At 45.4% G+C, this 19,816-nt stretch overlaps 1 protein-coding gene across 2 annotated transcripts in view; it reads right to left on the reverse strand.

The window, feature by feature from the left end:
* The window catches only part of NIBAN1 (niban apoptosis regulator 1), a 54,406-nt gene that overhangs the window by 17,273 nt on the left and 17,317 nt on the right, over positions 1–19,816 (reverse strand). For both annotated transcript variants that reach the window (XM_041479617.1, XM_041479618.1), the window contains exons 2-5: positions 12,759–12,889; positions 11,549–11,680; positions 10,695–10,809; positions 9,138–9,302 (exon numbers count right to left, since the gene is read on the reverse strand). In XM_041479617.1, the coding sequence (XP_041335551.1) occupies positions 9,138–9,302; positions 10,695–10,809; positions 11,549–11,680; positions 12,759–12,889 (543 nt within the window). The remainder of the gene's footprint in view (positions 1–9,137; positions 9,303–10,694; positions 10,810–11,548; positions 11,681–12,758; positions 12,890–19,816) is intronic.

The raw sequence follows: 19,816 nt of genomic DNA on the forward strand, positions 1-19,816 counted from the left end.
CAGGAGCTTCCCCTCAGCCATGCTGGCCCCTGTCCTGAGTCATCCACGTGTCCTGCTGGTTGTGCAGAGGGGAGCAGCTTAGGGCAGCTTGGTGCAGTGCTGGCTGCAGTATCCCTTACCCAAATCTCACACAAAGCCAGGAAAGTTACTGAGTGTTCTCCAGCAAAAGGCCAGTGAGGCTTTACAGGTACCTAGCCTGATACTGCGTGCTTAATCCAGGATGTCTTGCACTTGGAAAATCACCCAAGCATCTTCTCCAGCTGCTAATGAACATAACATCCCTTATGTGTGGAGATTAAAACAAAATTTTGTTCTGTTTAGTTTTTAAAAAAAAAGAAAACCCACCTAGGGACTCTACATATCCAAGCATAGAGCCCAATTTCAATAACAGATATTGCTAACTACATATTTTTTTTATAAATGCAGGAGTAACTGCTATAAAGCTCCCTTTGACTTTGGGAGATGGAAGGACAACTGGAAGCACCACAACTTTACAAATCTCCCCAAACTTGTGCATGTCTCAATGGTATGGCTCAGTTTGTTCAGAAAGTTTTTGGGGAAGGAAGGAGCTTCCATGCAGTGAATAATTTCTCTTTTAAAAAACATAATTATGTGAAACCTCAACTCATCAAAATAACACCCAGAGGACCAGGTTACTGGACACCCTCTGAGAGCACCTGCACCTGGTGCAGAAGGGTTAACTTAGAGGGTCCTGGTTCCAGCCTCAGCTGTCTCCCATGCTTGGGCTTCCCTGGAAATGACAGCCTGCTAACAGGGTGCCTGGGGCTATGAGCTGCTCCTTCTGTCCCTTAGCAGGTGAATGTTTGGGGAGTGATGAGCAAATCTTCATTCCCAAGGTCCTGTGGGCCCTTCCAGCCCTGTCCATGGCAGGACAGCTGCACCCCTGGAGATGGACATGGCTGCAGCCCCTCAGGACAGGCTGTCCATTTGTGACTCACCAACACTTCCCACATGGCCGACCACAGCAGCAGGAATTAACTGCCCTCATGGATCTGGTCTCATCCACAGCCACAGACCAAGTGGTCTTACACTGGAGAGTTCTCTGTGCAAGAACTTCTGCAGATGGGCCTCGTTACCAGAGAGGCTGAGTGTTCCAGCTGCCTCTGGCTCCAGCAAATCCAGATAATATGAAATCTGCATTTGAACATTCCAGGTCAAACTGTGCATCTGTCTGTACTGCACATGGCTGCATTGGGGCTGATGTTGAGGAGGTTTAATCACTCAGATGATGAACTTTCTTAATTACAAGCAAAGGAAGACGCCTTCATAACATTGGCATAGCTGTTAAAAAGTGATTATTTCCACATCCCATTTAAACTGTCCCTCTGAACAACAACTGTCACTAATGGCACTAGGGGACACGGTTTAGTGCTGAACATGGCTGGGTTAATGGTGGAACTCAGCTGCAAGCCAGTAACACTGAAGGGGTCTATTGACTGGGGATAAAGTGCTTCACCAAAGTGAGCTCCACCACGAAGAATAACCTCAGCCTTTTGGCTGACATTTCACACAAGGCTGAGGCCCAAAGACACAGCTGAACAAGTGTTAAGCCAGAATCCAGAAGTCTGAGCTCAGAGAGCACCGGTTTTAATTAAAGAAATGCTGACTCTGACATAATGCCCTTCATCTGACCACCAAGACTCAGGAGCAATCCACCCTGGCTTCATCTGCTCCCTGCAGCATCCCAGCCAGATTCTGCACGCAGGGAATAAAATTTATATGATCCTAGAATTCTTCCTGCAGGTAACTAATTGATATGAGCAATGTGGCACCCAGTGATGGCAGGTTTTGTAGGAGATGATCATGTCAGAGCCCACAGGCCTTGCCAGGCTCAGGCCCTCCAGCCTCAGGAACTGCAGCTCTCTCTTCCCAACACAAGACATTCACAACTGATACAAACAACTCAGGACTTTTTAGTTCCCTCCTACAAGACAGCAAGGCCCACAAATATCCTCTCAAATCATTCAAAGTGACAGGCTTTGGACAAAGACTGGAGAAGGCAGCAGAGCAATCACTGGAAGGAGAAGAAGATGACCAAGGAGTCCAGTCCGGTGGCCTTTCACTGAGGAGGAGAATGTCACATATTTGTAATATGATAAATGAGTAAAAAACTGCATTTAGTTTTAGGTGATCTCACAATATTATTTCCTTGCTTCCTCATGTATTTGATGGAGAGCTGGCTCTGGTGAAGGCACTGCCAAAGCACCTCAGGTAACTCCTTCTTGTTGGTCACCTTACAGAGCCTTTTCCTGGGACACAAAAAATCTCAGTACAGGTATTGGTACAGGGCCTTCCTTCTTGTGATGTTACAAATAGATAGTAAGAGGCAGATAAAGAAGTATTTGGAATTTGAAGTGCAGTCTCAAAAGCTGGTGCTTCCACCCCTTCTTATTTCCACTAGACACTGCTGCCCTCAAGAGAATAGATTTCATGCTAAGAAATGCAAATTACATTTTCCCAATTTTCTCAGCCTTTCAAGTCATTCCCCTCTCACCTTGGCAGCTGTTTCTTTTGTATATATTTAGAATTGCTGTTCCCCTGCTTTCCACTATACATACTCTGTAATTTAAAAAATAATCCATTTCTAAGTATTTTTTAAAATTTATTTCTTTTAAAACAAAAGCTGGTAAAAAAACGGAAAATACACAACTAAAGAGACAGGATAGTGGTACTGACACTTCAAAGACAGTGCTCCCACTGTGCCAGCCCCCAAGGATTTGGGGTGGAGGCAGCTGGAGACCATCAGGGAACAAGAGACATTCCTGCAGGGAAGGAATCACTCTGCCAGCCTTCCAGCACCACAATTAGGGAATGCCCTTCAAATAAAAATAAATGAGCACGATAAAAAATTATTTCCCTTTCTAAGAGCTCACGTGATCTCCAGCATGTTTTAAGAGCTGCTGCATTTAGATAGCACAGACAGCTAGTGAAAAAGCCATGGCCATCAACCCCAACAAAATTAAACTGTGGAAATTCTGTCTCCAAAAAATAAGCAGTGGTCCCAACCCACCGGGATGGCAGATAAGAAAAGGAATATGCTTTGAACCTGGGGAGATGAGGAAAGCTCAGGAACTGCACCTCAGGAAAAGGGAGGATACCTGGGGCTTGGCTCAAGCACAGCTGAAAATGACTGAAAATGAAAAAGGACACACATTTTACCCTTACAAAATGCTGTCCTGTGTTGTTAGCATCCAAACTGAGAACAAAGTGAGATATGTATGGTGCTCTGGGGCTGAGAGGCACCAACCTCCCAGCTCTGGGGATTTCCTGTGAGCAGTGTGCTGTCACATTATCCACAGAGCATGTGGTGTGAAGCTGCTAACCACCAACAGAAGCTAGATGAGGTCACTTCCAAACATGATACAGCTCTGAAAGAATACTCTGTACTTATAGCAAATGGAGCTTTGCAGCACAAGTTCCTTCCGTGGCCACCAAACCAACACTGAGCAGCGTTAACTGTTTGCTAATCAGCACTCAGCACCCAGACTGAAGCTGCTCAAAGCAGCACCAGACAGGGCACAATGAACCTCCAGTGGGAAGCCCAGAAGGTGTGGGTTTCATAGTCTAAAAAATTAATGAACACTGCATAAACACATACAAAGGATCACAGTATCACTTATTTCTGACATTTTCCAAGTGCTTTCCAAACCAGCTACAGTATTCTTGGAGCAAGTGGGAATTTGGAGAAGAAAAGGCTCTAGGGTGACTTTATTGTGGCCTTTCAGTACCTACAGGGGCTCCAAGAGAGCTGGAAAGGGACTCTGGACAAGGGATGGAGGGACAGGACACAGGGAATGGCTTCCCACTGCTGGAGAGCAGGGTTAGATGGGATATTAGAAAGGAATTGTTCCCTGGGAGGGTGGGCAGGCCCTGGCACAGGGTGCCCAGAGAAGCTGTGTCTGTCCCTGCATCCCTGGCAGTGTCCAAGGCCAGGTTGGATGGGGATTGGAGCAGCCTGGGACAGTGGAAGGGGTCCCTGCCCATGGTAGGAGGTTCCTTTCCACCCAAACCATTCCATGATTCTGTGATTTCTCTCCTTCAGAACTTCGAAGCTGGAGCCTGACCACCACCCCACTCTGCACAAATGAAGTCTTCACAGCTCCTAAAACAGGCTGGGGTGTGGGCTCAGGGCAGTGGCTCCCCTGCACCACCCCACACTTGGTAGCATGTAAGAAGAAGATAATCAGCCTGAGGTGACAAGGATGGGAAGAACGTAATGGCAATTATGATTTTAGCACATTCATCATCTTTCTGTTTCAGAATGAATGTCACTCCTACAGACTGAAAATCCTCACCACAGTGTAGGAAACCAGGCTGGCAGGAAAGGCAAAAGCCATGCTGATTGAATGAACCCATGCTGTAGAGCAAGAACATCCTAGAAAGAGGAGAAATAGTCTTATTTCAAGCAAAATTATACAAAGAAACCCTCTCTATCATGTCCTAAAAGTTTTAGTGATTTTTTTAACACCCCACAAGCCTCATCAAAGGTATTTCTAGTGAAATGGACTGGTGAAAGAACAGACACAGTCTCAGCCACTCATGTGGATCACAGGTGGTCTTATCTTATTAACCAAAAAGGGGTTTAATTAACCCAAGCACAGCAGCTGCTTGAGAGGAACCCAAACACAAGTCTTGGTAGATGAAGGGGTAAATATTATCTCCATTTGTACTTTTTCCCACACCAAATTACCACACAAACTTTCCAAAAGGCCTCACTTTCATCCCAGTGCACAAAGACATTTTTCTTTAATGTCATAAAAAGCAATTTCCTCCTCAGTTCTCCTTTAATTGCTCCCTTCACATCCATTGGAAACAGGCAATAAGAAAATCCTTCCCTTCATCTCCCTCTCCCGGGAAGAAAGGCCACCCTGTTTGTGGCATGTAGTCTCAGAAACCCTTCCAAAGTGATATCTGGACTCCTGACAGCTGCTCTGCTCTGTATAGAGATACATGGTCACATTCATCCCTCAGCTCAAGGATTTCATGTCAGCTTCTCAACCTTTATCAGTGCTCCAGGATATCTGAATTATCAGAATTCAGAATAATTCTGGTCCAAGAGTTGGTAAGTCCTATACAGGTACTATAGACATGTAACATAGGAAATTTAGAAATAACTATGCCTAATGTATTTATTATACTTCTTTATTATATGTATTGCTCAAAATAATTCTGTTGTTGTTTCTGTTGAAATTGGAGATGACAGGATACGGTTTTGAAAGTCCCTCAGCTTCCTGTGTCAGGAGGGTGATTGTCAAGAAGTGGATGTGAAATCAAACCAGACCAAAAAAAAAAAAAAAAAAAAAATCACGAAGTGAAACTCTGTGTCTCCCAGAATGAGCTAGTTGTCACTTCCTTCCTATCCTGCAGACTTCCCTCTATCCCAGCACCAAGTGGTCAGGGCTCCTCACTTCCAACAGCAAATACTGAATGAAACTCATAAAGGAAGCAAGAAGACCCGAAAAAACAAGTAATTTAAGAAGTACTCAGAAGAAACTTCAGTCTGATTTTCAAGGCATGCAAACATAAAGGATTAAAACCTGGGGAATAGCTAATATTAGAGCCCTGTGAATATTTTGAGCCTTTCCCTCACTGTTGCCATTGTGGGACTGATAGAACATCCCCACTGGGGACTAGGTGGCCATTTCAGCAGCAGATTCACCCCAGATTTGAGGTGTGCACATCTCAGCATTTCACTAAGGAAACAGGGAGTGAGATGGAACGAGGTAAGTCCAGGCTCTGGATCAATGTGGATCATGGAGCTAAGGCAAACCAAAGAATCCCATGCTGCCACCCCTTCTCTGACCTGGCAGGAGCAGCTTAGAAAATTGGAGGAAAATGCTAAACCACTTCTAACTCCACCTAAACTCAAGCACAGCTTCTTTAAAAAGCTGAGGAATGTTAAAAATCCCACACTGCTGGAGGTCTGACCTGCAGAGACACTTGGGAAGCACAGACTCCCCAGAAGCAGCAGAGAACAATCAGCATTCCCCTCCAGGGACCCCCAGGCTGTTGGGCTTCCTCTGCTGCTCCCTGGGCACTTATCTTCTCACTGATTAGCCCTAATCACACCACCTCAAAATTAAAACCCAAAAAGCATTTGATCTTCATGTTCCATTGCTGCTGAAGGAGATCATTGTCTCCACAAACCACCAAGCCCTCATCAATGAGTATAAAGGGCAAAGACAAGAGGAAAGTCAAGATGGGAACGACACAACAACCCAGACTCCAAACATCTGAATGCCATTTCCCAGTGGTGCTCACTAAATCCCAACGCTTTTGCTCTGCCCAGAAATCCCAGAAACACAGGCTGGGCTGGGTATTTATACCACAGGGGGACAGGAAGCAGCTGAATGCCAGGGCGGCTCCCAGCGCTGATTCACTCCAGCTTTCCGTGTTTAACTCTGCTTCCTGGGAGAAAGAAAACACATTGAAGCCACGAACTCCTCCAAGTCCTTGGCTGAAGCCCAGTGCAATCCATTCCTCTTCAGGAGTGGCAGATCACAGCAGGGACAGAAAGGCTACTCTGATCAGACATGATATCTGTCTTTGTCCTGCCCTTGCCAAATCTGCCCTGGTAAATGGGAACTCGGCACTTTGGGAAGACGTGGAGTGAGCATTGCCCTGGTCCGTGCTCCTTTTCACACTAAATTATATTTCACAATCAAACATGAGGGATTTTTCACATTTCTTTTCTCTTTTCAACTATTTTTTAATAAAAGAGCACAGTCAAATTTTCTACTGCAATCCTTATTACCCATTGTTTTGCTGCACATAGCTGTAACTTCATAAGATTGCTCAAACACCTGTTTTTGTCAGCAGAAGTGTTTGCAAAAAAAGACTTTAAGAAGTATTAATAAACTAATATTTTTCAGTGATGTGTGAATGAATAGGAATCAATATGAAGCCCTTGGGAAAAAAACCTCTCCAAGGGCAGAGCTCAGGTTACTGAGGTGCTTGTCAGTGATCATTTTTCCACTTGAAGCACCTTAGATCTCCAGGGGATAACATAACTCCAAGAAATCCACATAAAAGGGGCTCCTGCCTCCTTGATAGCTGTTGAAACTCAGTTGTGTTGTTGTGTTGAACTTCCTGGTTCAACACAAGGTCCTAATCCAGACTATCTTTATCTGCTTCTCACCCTGTTGGGCAGAAGTAAGGATGAGCCTTAAGGCATTGTCTGTCAAGATAAAAACTGGACCACAGGAAAAGCTGAGAGGGATAAATCCTGGAACAGATGCATAAATGAGCAATAGCTAAGCCATATGAAAGATAATGAAGTGCAGACTCACAGGCTTTGGAGACGGAAAACACCTCTTAGGTCATCCCAACCCAGCTTCTGCCAGTTCAGGATTGGCCCCTAGAGTGATGTGCTGAACTTTAAGAAAACAACAGGCTGCCAAAAGCTTTGTCAAACCCATTACACTTGTTCCAGAAGAGAAATTAAAATCCCCAAACATCATGAACAGGTTTCAAGTCATGGAGTGCCAGGAAAACTTGATTGTGTCCTCATCTCCCTACCAAATCTCAGTGAGGAGCCAAGTCCAGAGTATCAGGGCACTGTACACCACCTGGATAGCTGGGAAGGGGGACTGTACACCACCTGGATAGCACTGGGAATGCAATTAGGGATTGTACAGCACCTGGACAGCACTGGGACCAGGAATGGGGAGTGTACACCTCCTGGATAGCACTGAGATCAGGAATCCCACGTTTCCTGTGAAGAAGGCCCCTAAAACCAGCCAGCCCTGAGCACCACACAAGTGACTGCACATCTCAGGAAACTGCCTAGAAATGCAGTCATGTGTGTTTTCCTCATGGGAATGGAGTCCTAAAGGAAACTAGGAATCTCTTTGGCAGTGGAGACAAGGGAAGAGAGATGGTAGTCGAGAATGATCCAGGAAGGACAGCAGGAGAAAGCTGTCTGAGAGCAATGGGATGAAGCTGATGGCCAGGAGACTAAAGTGACAGCTAAAAAAACATTCACCAGGAACCACTTCTGTAAATAAAAGGGACTGTTCACACCCTGCACTCACAGTTCATTTACCCACAAGCCTGGGCTTCAGACCCAAGCAGCTGAGTTTAGTGGGGAAGTTGCTGAGTGTTCCCATCTCCCACCAAGGGCAGCAGGAGCAGATGGGACTCCAAAGTGACACTAAAGACATGGAAGACCCTGGAGACCAGTGGGGAATTGAGGGCATCTTGGTGGAAAAAACGTCATCTGAAAATCAGGAAAGCATTTCTTTTTCTGTAGGATCCAATTCATAAATGATCTTTCAATTTCACGGGAGCAAAGCTGTTTTTACAACCCTAGCAAGTCACAAATTAGGGGTTTTTTTTTAGTTTTCTAGGCTAACCTACTCAGAAAGTGACATTTATAATTTATGTTTGTGCAGACAATCAATACTGTGTCCTACACACCATTCATGGACCAGCTACAAGGCTTAACCATGGCTAGGGCTTGAGCTGCCATTGAAACACCTGCAGAAAGGCCAAATGCTTGATCAGGAAGATGTGTGTGTAACAACATGGGAATCTACTGGGGGACTGCACTCCCTCTGTGTTGTACACACTAGCCTCCTGCATGGCACAGGGTGGGATTCTTGGGATTGTCTGTGCAGGGCCACAACCTGGACTCCATGATTCTTGTGGGTCCCTTCCAGTTCAGGATATTCCATGATTCCTGACTCTGTAGCTGTGATGCATTAACCAGCTTGCAAATGCAGGTGAGGATTTGCTGTGCCTTACTAATAAACTCCTCTTAAGGATTTTGGATCACTGCACAACTTCCAAAGCAATTCCCATGTTTTCTCCCCAAGCTCACACCCACTGTACCCCAAACCCTACCAAATTTTGTTCCCAGCACAGCAGGCAGCAGGGAGGGCTGTGTTGATTCATTCCTCAGGGTGCTGAAGCCAAGCACCTTTCATGAGTGACTTGCATTTTCCCACAGCTGGGTGGGTGGGTGACACTGTCCCAGGCTGAGCCCTTCCTGCACTCACCGTGGTTGGAATGTCCCTCAGGTCCCTTCCCGCACTCACCGTGGTTGGAATGTCCCTCAGGTCCCTTCCCGCACTCACCGTGGTTGGAATGTCCCTCAGGTCCCTTCCCGCACTCACCGTGGTTGGAATGCCTCACGCAGTCCCCCAGCACGGCGCTGAAGCGTCGCTGTGCCCCCGGCTCCGGGAAGCAGTAGTAGCTGTGTCGGGAGAAGGGCTGCCACAGGTACACCGGGAACTCCTTCGGGAGCGGCACGAAGGCCGCAGCCGCCTCCTCACTTGAGCCTGCACAAAAACACCTCTGTTTGAGAGCTGCAGATTTCCTGGGGGTTGGCTCTGTGCCAGACCTTTGCCAGCAGGTTAATCTCCATCCCAGTCCAGGAGATTGGGCACAGAGGGCAGGGGGACCCAGCTGGGATGGGCACACTGAGCTGGCATCAACCACCTCTCTGTTACACCACAGCAACTTGATGGCCCCTTGCTTTGTCTTCAAGGTGGCAAAAATCTAGTTTTGGTAAAATTTCAAAGAAACCATTTCACTGGATTGCGGCTGCTAGGGAAACGGTTTTCATGGCAGATAAGGAAATTAGTGGGGAGCTTTGGTGAGCTCCACATAAAGACCATTTAGGAGCATATGGACTTTCCTATAGAAAAAAGCTGCATTAAATAAACTGTGTTGGAACAGCAATGTATTCCTTGGTTCCAGGACTTCCACACACAACTGCCCTTAAAACCTGTCACTTCAAGCCCTTGCAGGTGATGTAAAGAAAGCACCAAGTACCTCCAGCTCCACCTGCCTCGGGTCCCTGCACACAGGGGATGCTGGACAGCACATTCAGGACTCCCAGTCTGGAGTCACTGACACGCACTGAGAGCCCAGACACATGAGGTTCACCTTGGAGTGAGTGCCATGAAGATGAAGTGACGATGTTTTTGAAGGGAGAGCCATGGGAAGCCCACCAGCACCCTTGGGGTGTTCCCCATCACTCAACCCCAACTGCTGCAGAGCTGTGGTGACACACACAGGACAACTCCAAGCCCCTCTGACCACCCTGTGCCTTGGGAAAGGGTGTGAGAGGGCACCTAATTTTTAAATACTAGAGATTTAAAGGACTCAAAAAATAAATCCTTGTCTTCAAGTTTCCCTTATCCCTTTTGTTATGTGGCATCCCATTCTCCAAATCTGACTCTGCAATGTGAGACCCTCTTCCATAAAGCCTGAATTTTCTCCATCTTGGTGGAGTGGGGGCAGGCAGGACCACAGCAGTTCCTGACCCAGAAACAACAAACTCAGAAGCAGCCACCTTCCTGCCCTCTATGTGAGACTCATTATCAGCTGTGAGTCAACACAGACAGCTGGCATCTAAAAATGGAAACAAATAAACCAGGAATATTAACAAAGCCCGGGAACAATGGTGCTGTGGTTCCTGCCCTGCTTCTGCACAGCTTCCAGCAGCTTTGTGCCGGTATGCTGGGAAGAAAGGGAGCCAGCATTCCTCTGAATGTTGGCTTACAGCATCTGCTTTGTTCATCCATTCTGGAGCTGTGCTTGAACTTGGGAAAAGGGCTGTGGGCATCTTCTGCTATCACATTTTAAACTGGAGTCTGAAAGTCTTCCCAGAGCAGAGTCAGGAACAGAGCCTGGGCTTTGGCAGTTCAGCTTTGAACAGGACTTACCAACAGGGTCTGGAAAATGTTTATCAGAAAGCAAATTGTAATCTTCTTCTGAAGTCAGGACTTTGCCTCCTGCAGGAAGAACATGATATTTAGGGCTAGCTCCCTTCTGGTAGGCCTGGAAAATCAACAGAGAGGAAGTATTGTCAAATAGAGATTTAAGGAGAGAGAAAACATAAAATACACAACTCACTGACAAAGCCAGGAGCTGACTTCAGATCCTTGTGGATCCCTTCCAACTCAGGATATTCTATTATTCTAATGCATGGGGATATTGCCCAAAGGGAGAATCTTTTTGTCAGGCTGAATTTTGGAAATGTTCCCTAGGTATGTCAAATCTAAAACAAATCTAATCTCTCAGTGCTTATTTGCTGTGGTGAGGAGTCAGGGACAGACAGAAGGGAAAAAGGATGGGATTTTCTCCTGAGCCCAATTTGTTGGATTTGTCAGCCTGGACTAGTTTGACTATGGCAGCTTCCAGGCAAAGGCCTCCACTGTAGCCAGCCTGGAGCCACCCAAACCCTGCTACTTCAGATCCAAGTGCAGGAGCACAGGGATGTATTACAGGGATGTAGAGATGAGAAGTGCTCTGGGACAGGCACAGGAAGGTTCAAGTGCTGTTAAAAGGATTTGTTAGCTCTTGCTGACGTATCTGGCCAAGGAATGTCCCATTTGTTAGTTCTGGCCACATATCTGGCCAAGGCAGGGCACTTGACCGTACCCTCAGCCATCACTGGAGCCGCCCTGATGAGGACAAGGTTTCACCTCCTATTGCTGAAGGCAAGGCAGCAGCAGCAAATCCACTTGCTGTTGGTTCATCCTGAGTGTACAAGCAGATCCATGGAAGCAGCACTCACCTCTTTGGTCTCAAAGCAATCCACAGTGTAGTCATTTTTGATCACGACGTATCTGTCCTTCCACTTCTTCAGGTCCTCAGCGAAGTGCAGCAGCTCTGCTTCGTACAGAACTGTCCCGGATTCCCCCGCAGGCTACAGGGACAATTGGTGACATGTGAGACCCCTCTGCACCACTGGCCATCCTGAAGCTTTTATTTCCACATTTCCATAATGCTGCTCTGAGGGCTTTTGAGCCTTCAAATGCAATTTGGAGTCATAAACATCTCTGATTTCAGAAGGTTCTACAGACACAAGCAAAGTCTTGTGGTCGAGGTGAGGAGGCAGCAGAAGAGCTCTGCCTTCCAAAACACTGCCAGATTTCTGAGACAGGGATTTATTTACCCTTCAGCTGACAGGCTGAATGCAAGATCAGAGAATCCCGCAGTGGTTTGGGTTGGAAGGGACCTTAAAGATCATCTAGTTTCAACTCCAGGATGACTTGGAGTTCACCACCTCCCATTTTCCACTACATAATATAAATATTTCACTGATATGAAAAGCAGGGTTTTATTATAATATAGTAAATTGTTTCCCATTTCTTTGTAACGCTTTTGCATCTGCACTGTAGTAACTGATACTCACATTTCTGAAAGACACAGATCTTCTATTATCCCACCTCACTGCTTTACTTGCTCATTTCAAGAGCCTTGGAAATCCATAATTTCCAGTATGTTCAGAACATTTAAATTTTTATCTTCTTAATATTGAAGGCTGGTTCTCTGCATTTTCCTTTAATAAAGAGATTTTTGTCTCTCTTTTTGTCCCCCCTCTAATAAAAACCAGCTTTCCACAGTTCACTCCACAGAGGGAATTATTGCCATCTTCTTTAAGGAACCCTGAGCCACGGATGACAGGATTAATTACATTTCCTACATAATCTCTTCCCTGGAAGCATGATGTCTGTCCCTAGATTTTGCAGAACCTTGCAACCAGCAAGAAGGAACCAGTTTTGTCCAAATGTCAAACTCCTTGTACCAGAAACTCATGCTACAGTTCTCCTCACGCCATAATAAACAACTAAACAAGACCAAAATAAAGACGAATTTTCAATAATTAAACTTCAAACCTGCACCCAGATGCAACTTTTCCATCCCAAAGCAAAATGACCCAAATCCAACATCCACACACGCACTTGGGTCACACACAGACAGCAAAACGAGCGTGCTCCTACCCTGGTTTTCAGGAAGCGGGACTGGGAGTGGCGGTGCTGCTCCAGCTCCTCCTGCACGTGCCTGCAGAAAGCCACGGCGTACTGGCGGCGGTAGTGCGGGCTGAAGTTCTTGATGGTGGCCTCTGTTTTCCCTGAGGTGGAACAGAGATTTAGAGGTATTTCGTGTACATGGCTTCACAGCCTGTAACACATCACTTCTCACCAGTGACCCAAATTCTTCTTTTTGGAGAAAAGGCGGTTCCAGGGTCACCTAGTAGTGACCTTCCAGTACCTGAAGGGAGCCCACAGGAAAGATGGAGAAAGACTCTGGACAAGGGATGGAGTGACAGAAAAAGGGGGAATGGCTTCCTACTGACAGAGAGTAGGTTTAGATTGGATATTGGGAAGGAATTCTTCCCTGGGAGGATGGGCAGGCCCTGGCACAGGGTGCCCAGAGAAGCTGTGGCTGCCCCTGGAAGTGTCCAAGGCCAGGCTGGATGGGGCTTGGAGCAACCTGGGACAGTGGAAGGTGTCCCTGCCCAGAGCAGGGAATGGAACTGGATAGGCTTTAAGGTCCATCTAACCCAAACCATTCCACAATTCCATGAGAAAACCTCCTGAGTGTACCAAGGGCCACTCACTGCACAGATCAGGAAACTCTTGGAGATGCATTCAGAGGGAATTTGTCCAGGAAAATATTGGGTTTGGGACTTTTTCTTCTAAGAGCAAACAAAGAATTCCCCAAATCCATTTCTCTAAGGAAAGATGTTCTCTGCTTCTTCCTGGGACAGGCTGCCTGAGAGCCAAGGGTGGTCAAGGGGTGAAAGGGTTTTCAAAGACAACCAGTGCCACTGACTAATGCTCAGCCATAGGAGCCAATTTTGTCACTTACTGAGATTCTAAAGATGACTCAAATCTCTACAAAAGATTTTTCTAGGCTTGGGCACTACAGTCTCATCTTTGTTTTAATGTAAACATATCCTCAGTCATGCTGCAATAAACACTAATCTGGTATTGTCTCGCTGTGATCAAGATCTCTTGGGTAACAGCAACAGCAATAAACACACTGACGTCTCACTTCTGAGAATCTTAAAACAATTTACAAGCAATTAACTCATTAACCTCACCACAGAAATAATGGTGCTTTGCAGACAGGGAAGTGAAGCCAAAATTAAAGACATGTGCATATATGTGACTGAAAGAGTCTGTAGCAATGCAAGAACCAGAACCTGGCCTCTGACCTAGAGAGCATCCCAAACAACCTGGATACTGGAGAGATCCCTTTCTTCTTGGTATTAGGGAGCTCCATTGCCAAAGAGCTTTTTCTGAGCATACAACAGAGAAATACAATTTCACATCTCGAGCAGCTTTGATGCTTTCAAAATTTCATTTTGTTCTGCTCGGGGCAAAAAACATCATATTTTCTGTATGAGGGGTGACCTGCAGCCTTCTCCTTCACAAGCACCAATGTGATTGCTGCCTTCTACTGAACTGGAAGTTCCCCACTGCTGCCCCATTCCAATCCCACCCCACACTGGGAGACAGACCTGATGCCCTGGAGCCCTCTCCAGGCACACGGAGGAGCTGGCTCAGCATGGGCACAGCCATCCCACCCAGCTGGAGGGATGTCAGAAGCAGAGTCAATCCACCACTCATGCAAGGCTTTCACAGAGTTACTTGTGGGACAGCACCTGGTGACAACCTTGGCTGCAAATCTTCAGCTTTAAGATGGATTTTTAAAGACACACTGATTATAGGATGTGCTTGGGTATAATAGCAGGATATGGTGCTGCTAAAGCAGAATATCCCAGCCCTATAAAAACTAGCCTGCTTTGGGCAGAGGCATAGACTTATTCTCCAAATAAGGACAAAGTTTCCCAAAACCTTCTTTACAGCATTTTTTTTCCTCCTGGCCCCAGCCAGCAGTAGGATGTTGTTGGCCCCAGCCCCGGCAGAGTTTCCTGCTCAGGGTTTGCCCCTGTTTTGCACCGTGGCTTTTTCTTTTCCAGCTCACATCATCCTCTCAATTTCTTAGAGAGGGCTCTGGGACACTGCACCTCACTTGGCTACTGCCTGCATCCTGCAGTAAAAGTTTGTGGAGGAAGTGGGACAAAGAATAAAATTCTGGTGATGGGAAAAAAGTTGCAACAATCACAGGAAATACCTGTAATTTTGGCAAAGTCTCTCAATTAAGGCTAAATGGCCTCAGAAGTGTCATTCTTCACTGTCAGTACTGCTTAGATCAGCTTAAAGCACAATGACTGAAGAGAAAGAAACTCTGCAGTTCACAACATACACGTCAGAAATAGGACACTGATGATGTAATTTTTAGGTGCAGACTGTATTTATGACAAACCAAAACAAGAATCAAGAGGCAAATGTTTCTGGCTGTTTCTTCCAATCTTCACACTACTTGTTGCAAAGGAGTTTTGCATTAAAAATACTCCTCTCTCTTAAAATTAGAAGAAAAGTTTATTTAAGGAGATTGTGAGTGGCACCATTTGAGGACCTGGCCTTGCAGGGCTTGGCTGAACAGGAATTTCAGTGCTACCTGAAGGTGGGAAGAGAAGCAGACAAACCCTTGATCCATTGTTCCTCAATGGATATTTAAACTCTCTTGGTTTACAGAAGATAAAAATATGCTATCTGAAAATAAACATGATGGAAACAGTCCTGAGTAACAGAAACTCTTCCCATGAAATGATAACGTGGGGCAACTGGAGATAAAATACTCCAGGGCAGCTGAAAAATGAGTTCCCCTAATTCTTTTCCAAATTTAGTGTGGCTGGCTTCATCAGAGCTGTTTATATGGAGCACAGCCAACGCTCCCACTTGGCTGGTCTGGCAATGGCACAGCTCCAGCCCATATAAATGGGATTTGAAGCCCAGCAGCTGGGATGTTTATCCTGGGAGAATGAGGAGTCTGATCAGCTCCAGGAGGAGCCTGCATGCACCTCCTGCTCCTGTGCTGGGCCAGGAGCTGGACTCAATGACTGATCCCTGTGGGTTCCTTCCAACTTGGGATATTCTGTGATTCCACGAACCAAAATTACCAACAGGAAAAGACAACTGTGATGGAGGTGGAAGGATTTCCAACAAATTAACATGGTAAGGGTCTGTTTCTCCTTTGCTGAGGGTTTAGAACCTCCTCCAGAATAAACTTTGCTAATACTTCATGATGCACCTCCTGCTCTGCAGAACTGCCCCTGCACATGACCACAAAACTTTAGCATGAGCTATGATACCTCTTTTAAGAATTAAAACAAATGTTGCTGCACTGAGAAACAAGAAACATCTTCCTGTTGCTCCCCTGGAAATCAGTAATCACCCCCAGATTCTTTTTCCTTGCTGTTCCCCTGCCTTTGACCTTCTTAATTGCGTCACCCATGTTGGACATTGTGTGTAACTCCAAGTCATCAAGCCCACAGAATGGCCTCAAATACCCAATTTTGTAGTGGGGGTTTCACTGCTTTTATTGAAATAACTGACATTCAGCTTTTTCAAACGAGGGCACTCTTCAGCAAGTTCTCTCAGGAATGAATTCCTGCTGGTCTGGCTCCCAGCACAGCCTATCCAGCTCGCCCTGCCACATCTCCCTGCTCTCAACAACTTTGCCACGTGGCCAGTCCAGGTGCAGGTCAGGAAAACTCAGGAAAAAAAGGTCAGAAAACAATAACTTCTTGGCTGCCATACAAGAGAGTGATTGCTCACGCTCCCAGAACTTCAGCCATTTGGAAGTTAAGAATGGAAAGAGGGAAGGACTTGCCATAAAAGCTATTTCACTTAAATATTGGTGTTTGGCAGTAAGATGACCCTTCCAAGAGCAGGAAAATGTTCACAATCCCCCTTCACAGCACAACTCTCTGCACTCAGCACCTTTTGGAAAGAGTTTCCCAAATATACACAAGCACTGATATGAATCTCTTTGGAGGTCTGGAGGCTGATGTATCTCCTTACACCATATAAGCCCTAGGGGACATAAATGTAAAGGAAGTAGATTATTTGCTGCATTAAAACAAATCCTGGACAAAATAAAACCTAAAAGAAAGAGGTACTGTGTGTGCTGAATGTCAGTACATCCAGCACTTCAAACAAGTAGAGCAGTGAGACAGAACAGGAACAAATCACTTTGTCTTATTTCCTCCACCAGGCCATGAGCAAAGCTGTCAGAAAACAATCTAAAATGCTCAGCTGATCATACCCACACAGTGCTCCACGAGCCAGGATGTAACCCACAACTGGAGGAAAACTTTTAAATTATAAACTAGAAACCAGTTAATGAAGATGCAAATTGAGCTTTAAAATTACTCCTGTCCATCCATCCATCCATCCATCCATCCATCCAGTCTTATGCTCACAGCCCATCATGGTAGCAGCAAAATGAGTTCAAAAAATAATTCCATTGTTCAGCTCTTGGGCCAACTTCATCCCAAGTCCAAGAAAAGCACAACTCTGATTGAGGTAAATGTCTGAAACTGCAGATGCTCTGAAAGCTGGATGTCAGTACTGGCAGCTCTGAAATGGGCTGGATGCTCAACAGGAAGAGAAGGAAGCAGCCACTCACCATAAAAACTGCTTTTCCTCAGATCACCCCTTCACTGCAAACATCATTATCAGTTGTTAAATGCATCTGGTAACCAGAGAACCTGTGAAAGTGGTTCTGTTTGGCACATCCTGACAGTGCCCACCACCTTCCAGTGCTCTGGGGTAGAGAATCCCAGTGTAGTGGGATTTACAAGTGATTCCCTCTTTCCTACAGTCATCTTCCTTGTGCAGTACTTGCAATACCACCCAGGAAGTGTTTAAGTTCAAGTGCTCCCAGACTTTATCTGGGAAGGCAATGTAAACTACTCTCATTGTTGAAAGCAGAACTCATTTTGATCTTTATTTGTAGAAATAGTAGTTCAATTAATCTGAATCACGATTTAATACCTGTTATGACAAAAATGGATGGCAGACACAAATCCCATGTTCTGATTTGGCTGGATCACCTCTCACAGGTTTGTTTGCACTCAGCCAAACCCAGCAGCTCTGGTTGGTGCAGCCACCCCTCCTTCCCATGCAGGAACATGTGGTTTGCACCTGGTTAAATACTAAAACCAATTATTTATCCCAGCCTTGGTTTATATTAATAGAGACTGCTCTCAATAAAACCTTACAATTCTGAGACTCCAGTGGTGTGCACACACCCTCAAATCACCTGTTTGCCATGCTGGCAAAATCCCTGTTGGTCACCCAAAACTCAGTGCAGAGGAGTGGTAATACCCATCACACCCTGGCTCAGCCTCTCCTCACATCTCAGCATATAGCACTCCTCAGGTGCTTAGTCCATCTTCTCTACAGGAAAAAACTGATGCTGTCTTGTGAAAAAATCAGATTTTTTCGCAAGTTTGGCAGCTGAGACCGTGGGTGTGATATTTGTCCTCCACCAGAAGCAAAGCTTTTTTTTTTCTCAGCAAGCTAAACAAACACATTTGTAAGTTCATCTAGATGTGATTCCCGGCAGAAGAGGTGCCAAAAGTAACAGGCTCCATTCCATCCTTGCAGATCTCCCTTTCTACAATTCTGCCCCTATACTTTGCTCTTCCTCAAGTGCTCTGCTACACGAGGCTGAATTTTGCACTGAGATGGACAATTATCCCATAGATTTCCAAAGGTTTCCATACTTGTGTTGTTCCCAGGCAGCTTTGGGAGCATCTCACATTCAGAGGGAGCAGACTCTATAAAAAATGCTTATTTTGTGATGAGTAGCTTGTGATCTAACTGTGGAGCTTGCTGGTTTAAGTTAATTCTGAATGATGAACAATTATTGAAAATGAAGAACAAACAGCAGAGCACAGACCCTGCACAAACACAGAGTCCAACTCAGAGACTCATTCCTGCACCTGGCTTTCCCTTCCCTGCTCCCACTGCCCAATCCTTATTTATGGCAGAAGGAAAATTTCACAAATTGCCTTTGCACTTCTGTCAGGCTAAAAAATCCTAATAATCATGGAATACATAAAGGCCAGTGCTTGTGGCTGATCAGGCTGAAACAAGCCAAGGGTTTGATTAACACTGCGTCAGATAAGCTTATCTCAAAGGCTGTGAAGATCCACCCTTTCTTGGTATGGGGTGAGAAGCAGCAATGCCCTGTCTAGAAACAATTACTCATGGTCAGATTCAACTAGAATAAGTCTGACAAGACTTTATTTATAAGCTGCTTTCACAGCACCAGAAGGACTTGGGATTTAATAACCAAATGAACCCAATCTAATTCCTGGAGGGGGTCACATGAAACTAAACTATGATCTGTGATAAATAACTTTGGTGAAGGTCAGTGGTTTTCAAGTTTTGGGGTTTTTTTCAACTCCCTGAGGCACAAGTTGAGCCACTCCTGGGGACACAGACACCAGGCATGTCTTGAGCAGCTTTCTCCAATCCGGATCTCAGCACCACATTACACGTCACTGGAGGTCACACAAAAATGTTTCTTGGGAACATTTAAACAGCATTCCAAAAACGTAAGCCAATGCTGCGTCACCCTTTAAATCAGGATGATGTATTCCCCCTTCCCTCCCTTTCGGGTGACAGTTACCTCACTGCCCAAGCATCCACAAGACAAAATGACAAAAAGACACAGAGACATAGATAACAGAAAAAAAAAACATCTTCATGACATTAGCTGAAGCTTTTTTCTGAATATATATATATATATATTTATATTGAGACACACACCTTCAGAAGATTATTTCCATGCAATGCTTGGCATATGCTCATACAAATCTGGGAGATATTTTTACTAATTCCTTTTTTCTTAATTACTTTGCCAAATTATACCACACTACATGGCTCTATCACAAAATTACTCCAGGGAGTGTAGGACATTGGCCAAAACTATGAATACACACATATCTTTCCATGAGGGGCTTCATTTATTCTGAGGTTTCCTTACCTTAGTCATAAATTCCCTTTATTCCCTCACCATTCCAACTCCTGTCACCATCAGCCCAGATGGATTCCTCAGAGTATTTCCCACAAAACAATCACTTTTTAAGCACTGTAGCAGAAGGCCATTATTCCATGGCAGGATTTTATTC

The sequence above is a fragment of the Pyrgilauda ruficollis genome, unplaced genomic scaffold (genome assembly GCF_017590135.1).
Source record: "Pyrgilauda ruficollis isolate IOZ18807 unplaced genomic scaffold, ASM1759013v1 scaffold49, whole genome shotgun sequence".
NCBI classification, from domain to species: Eukaryota; Metazoa; Chordata; class Aves; order Passeriformes; family Passeridae; genus Pyrgilauda; species Pyrgilauda ruficollis.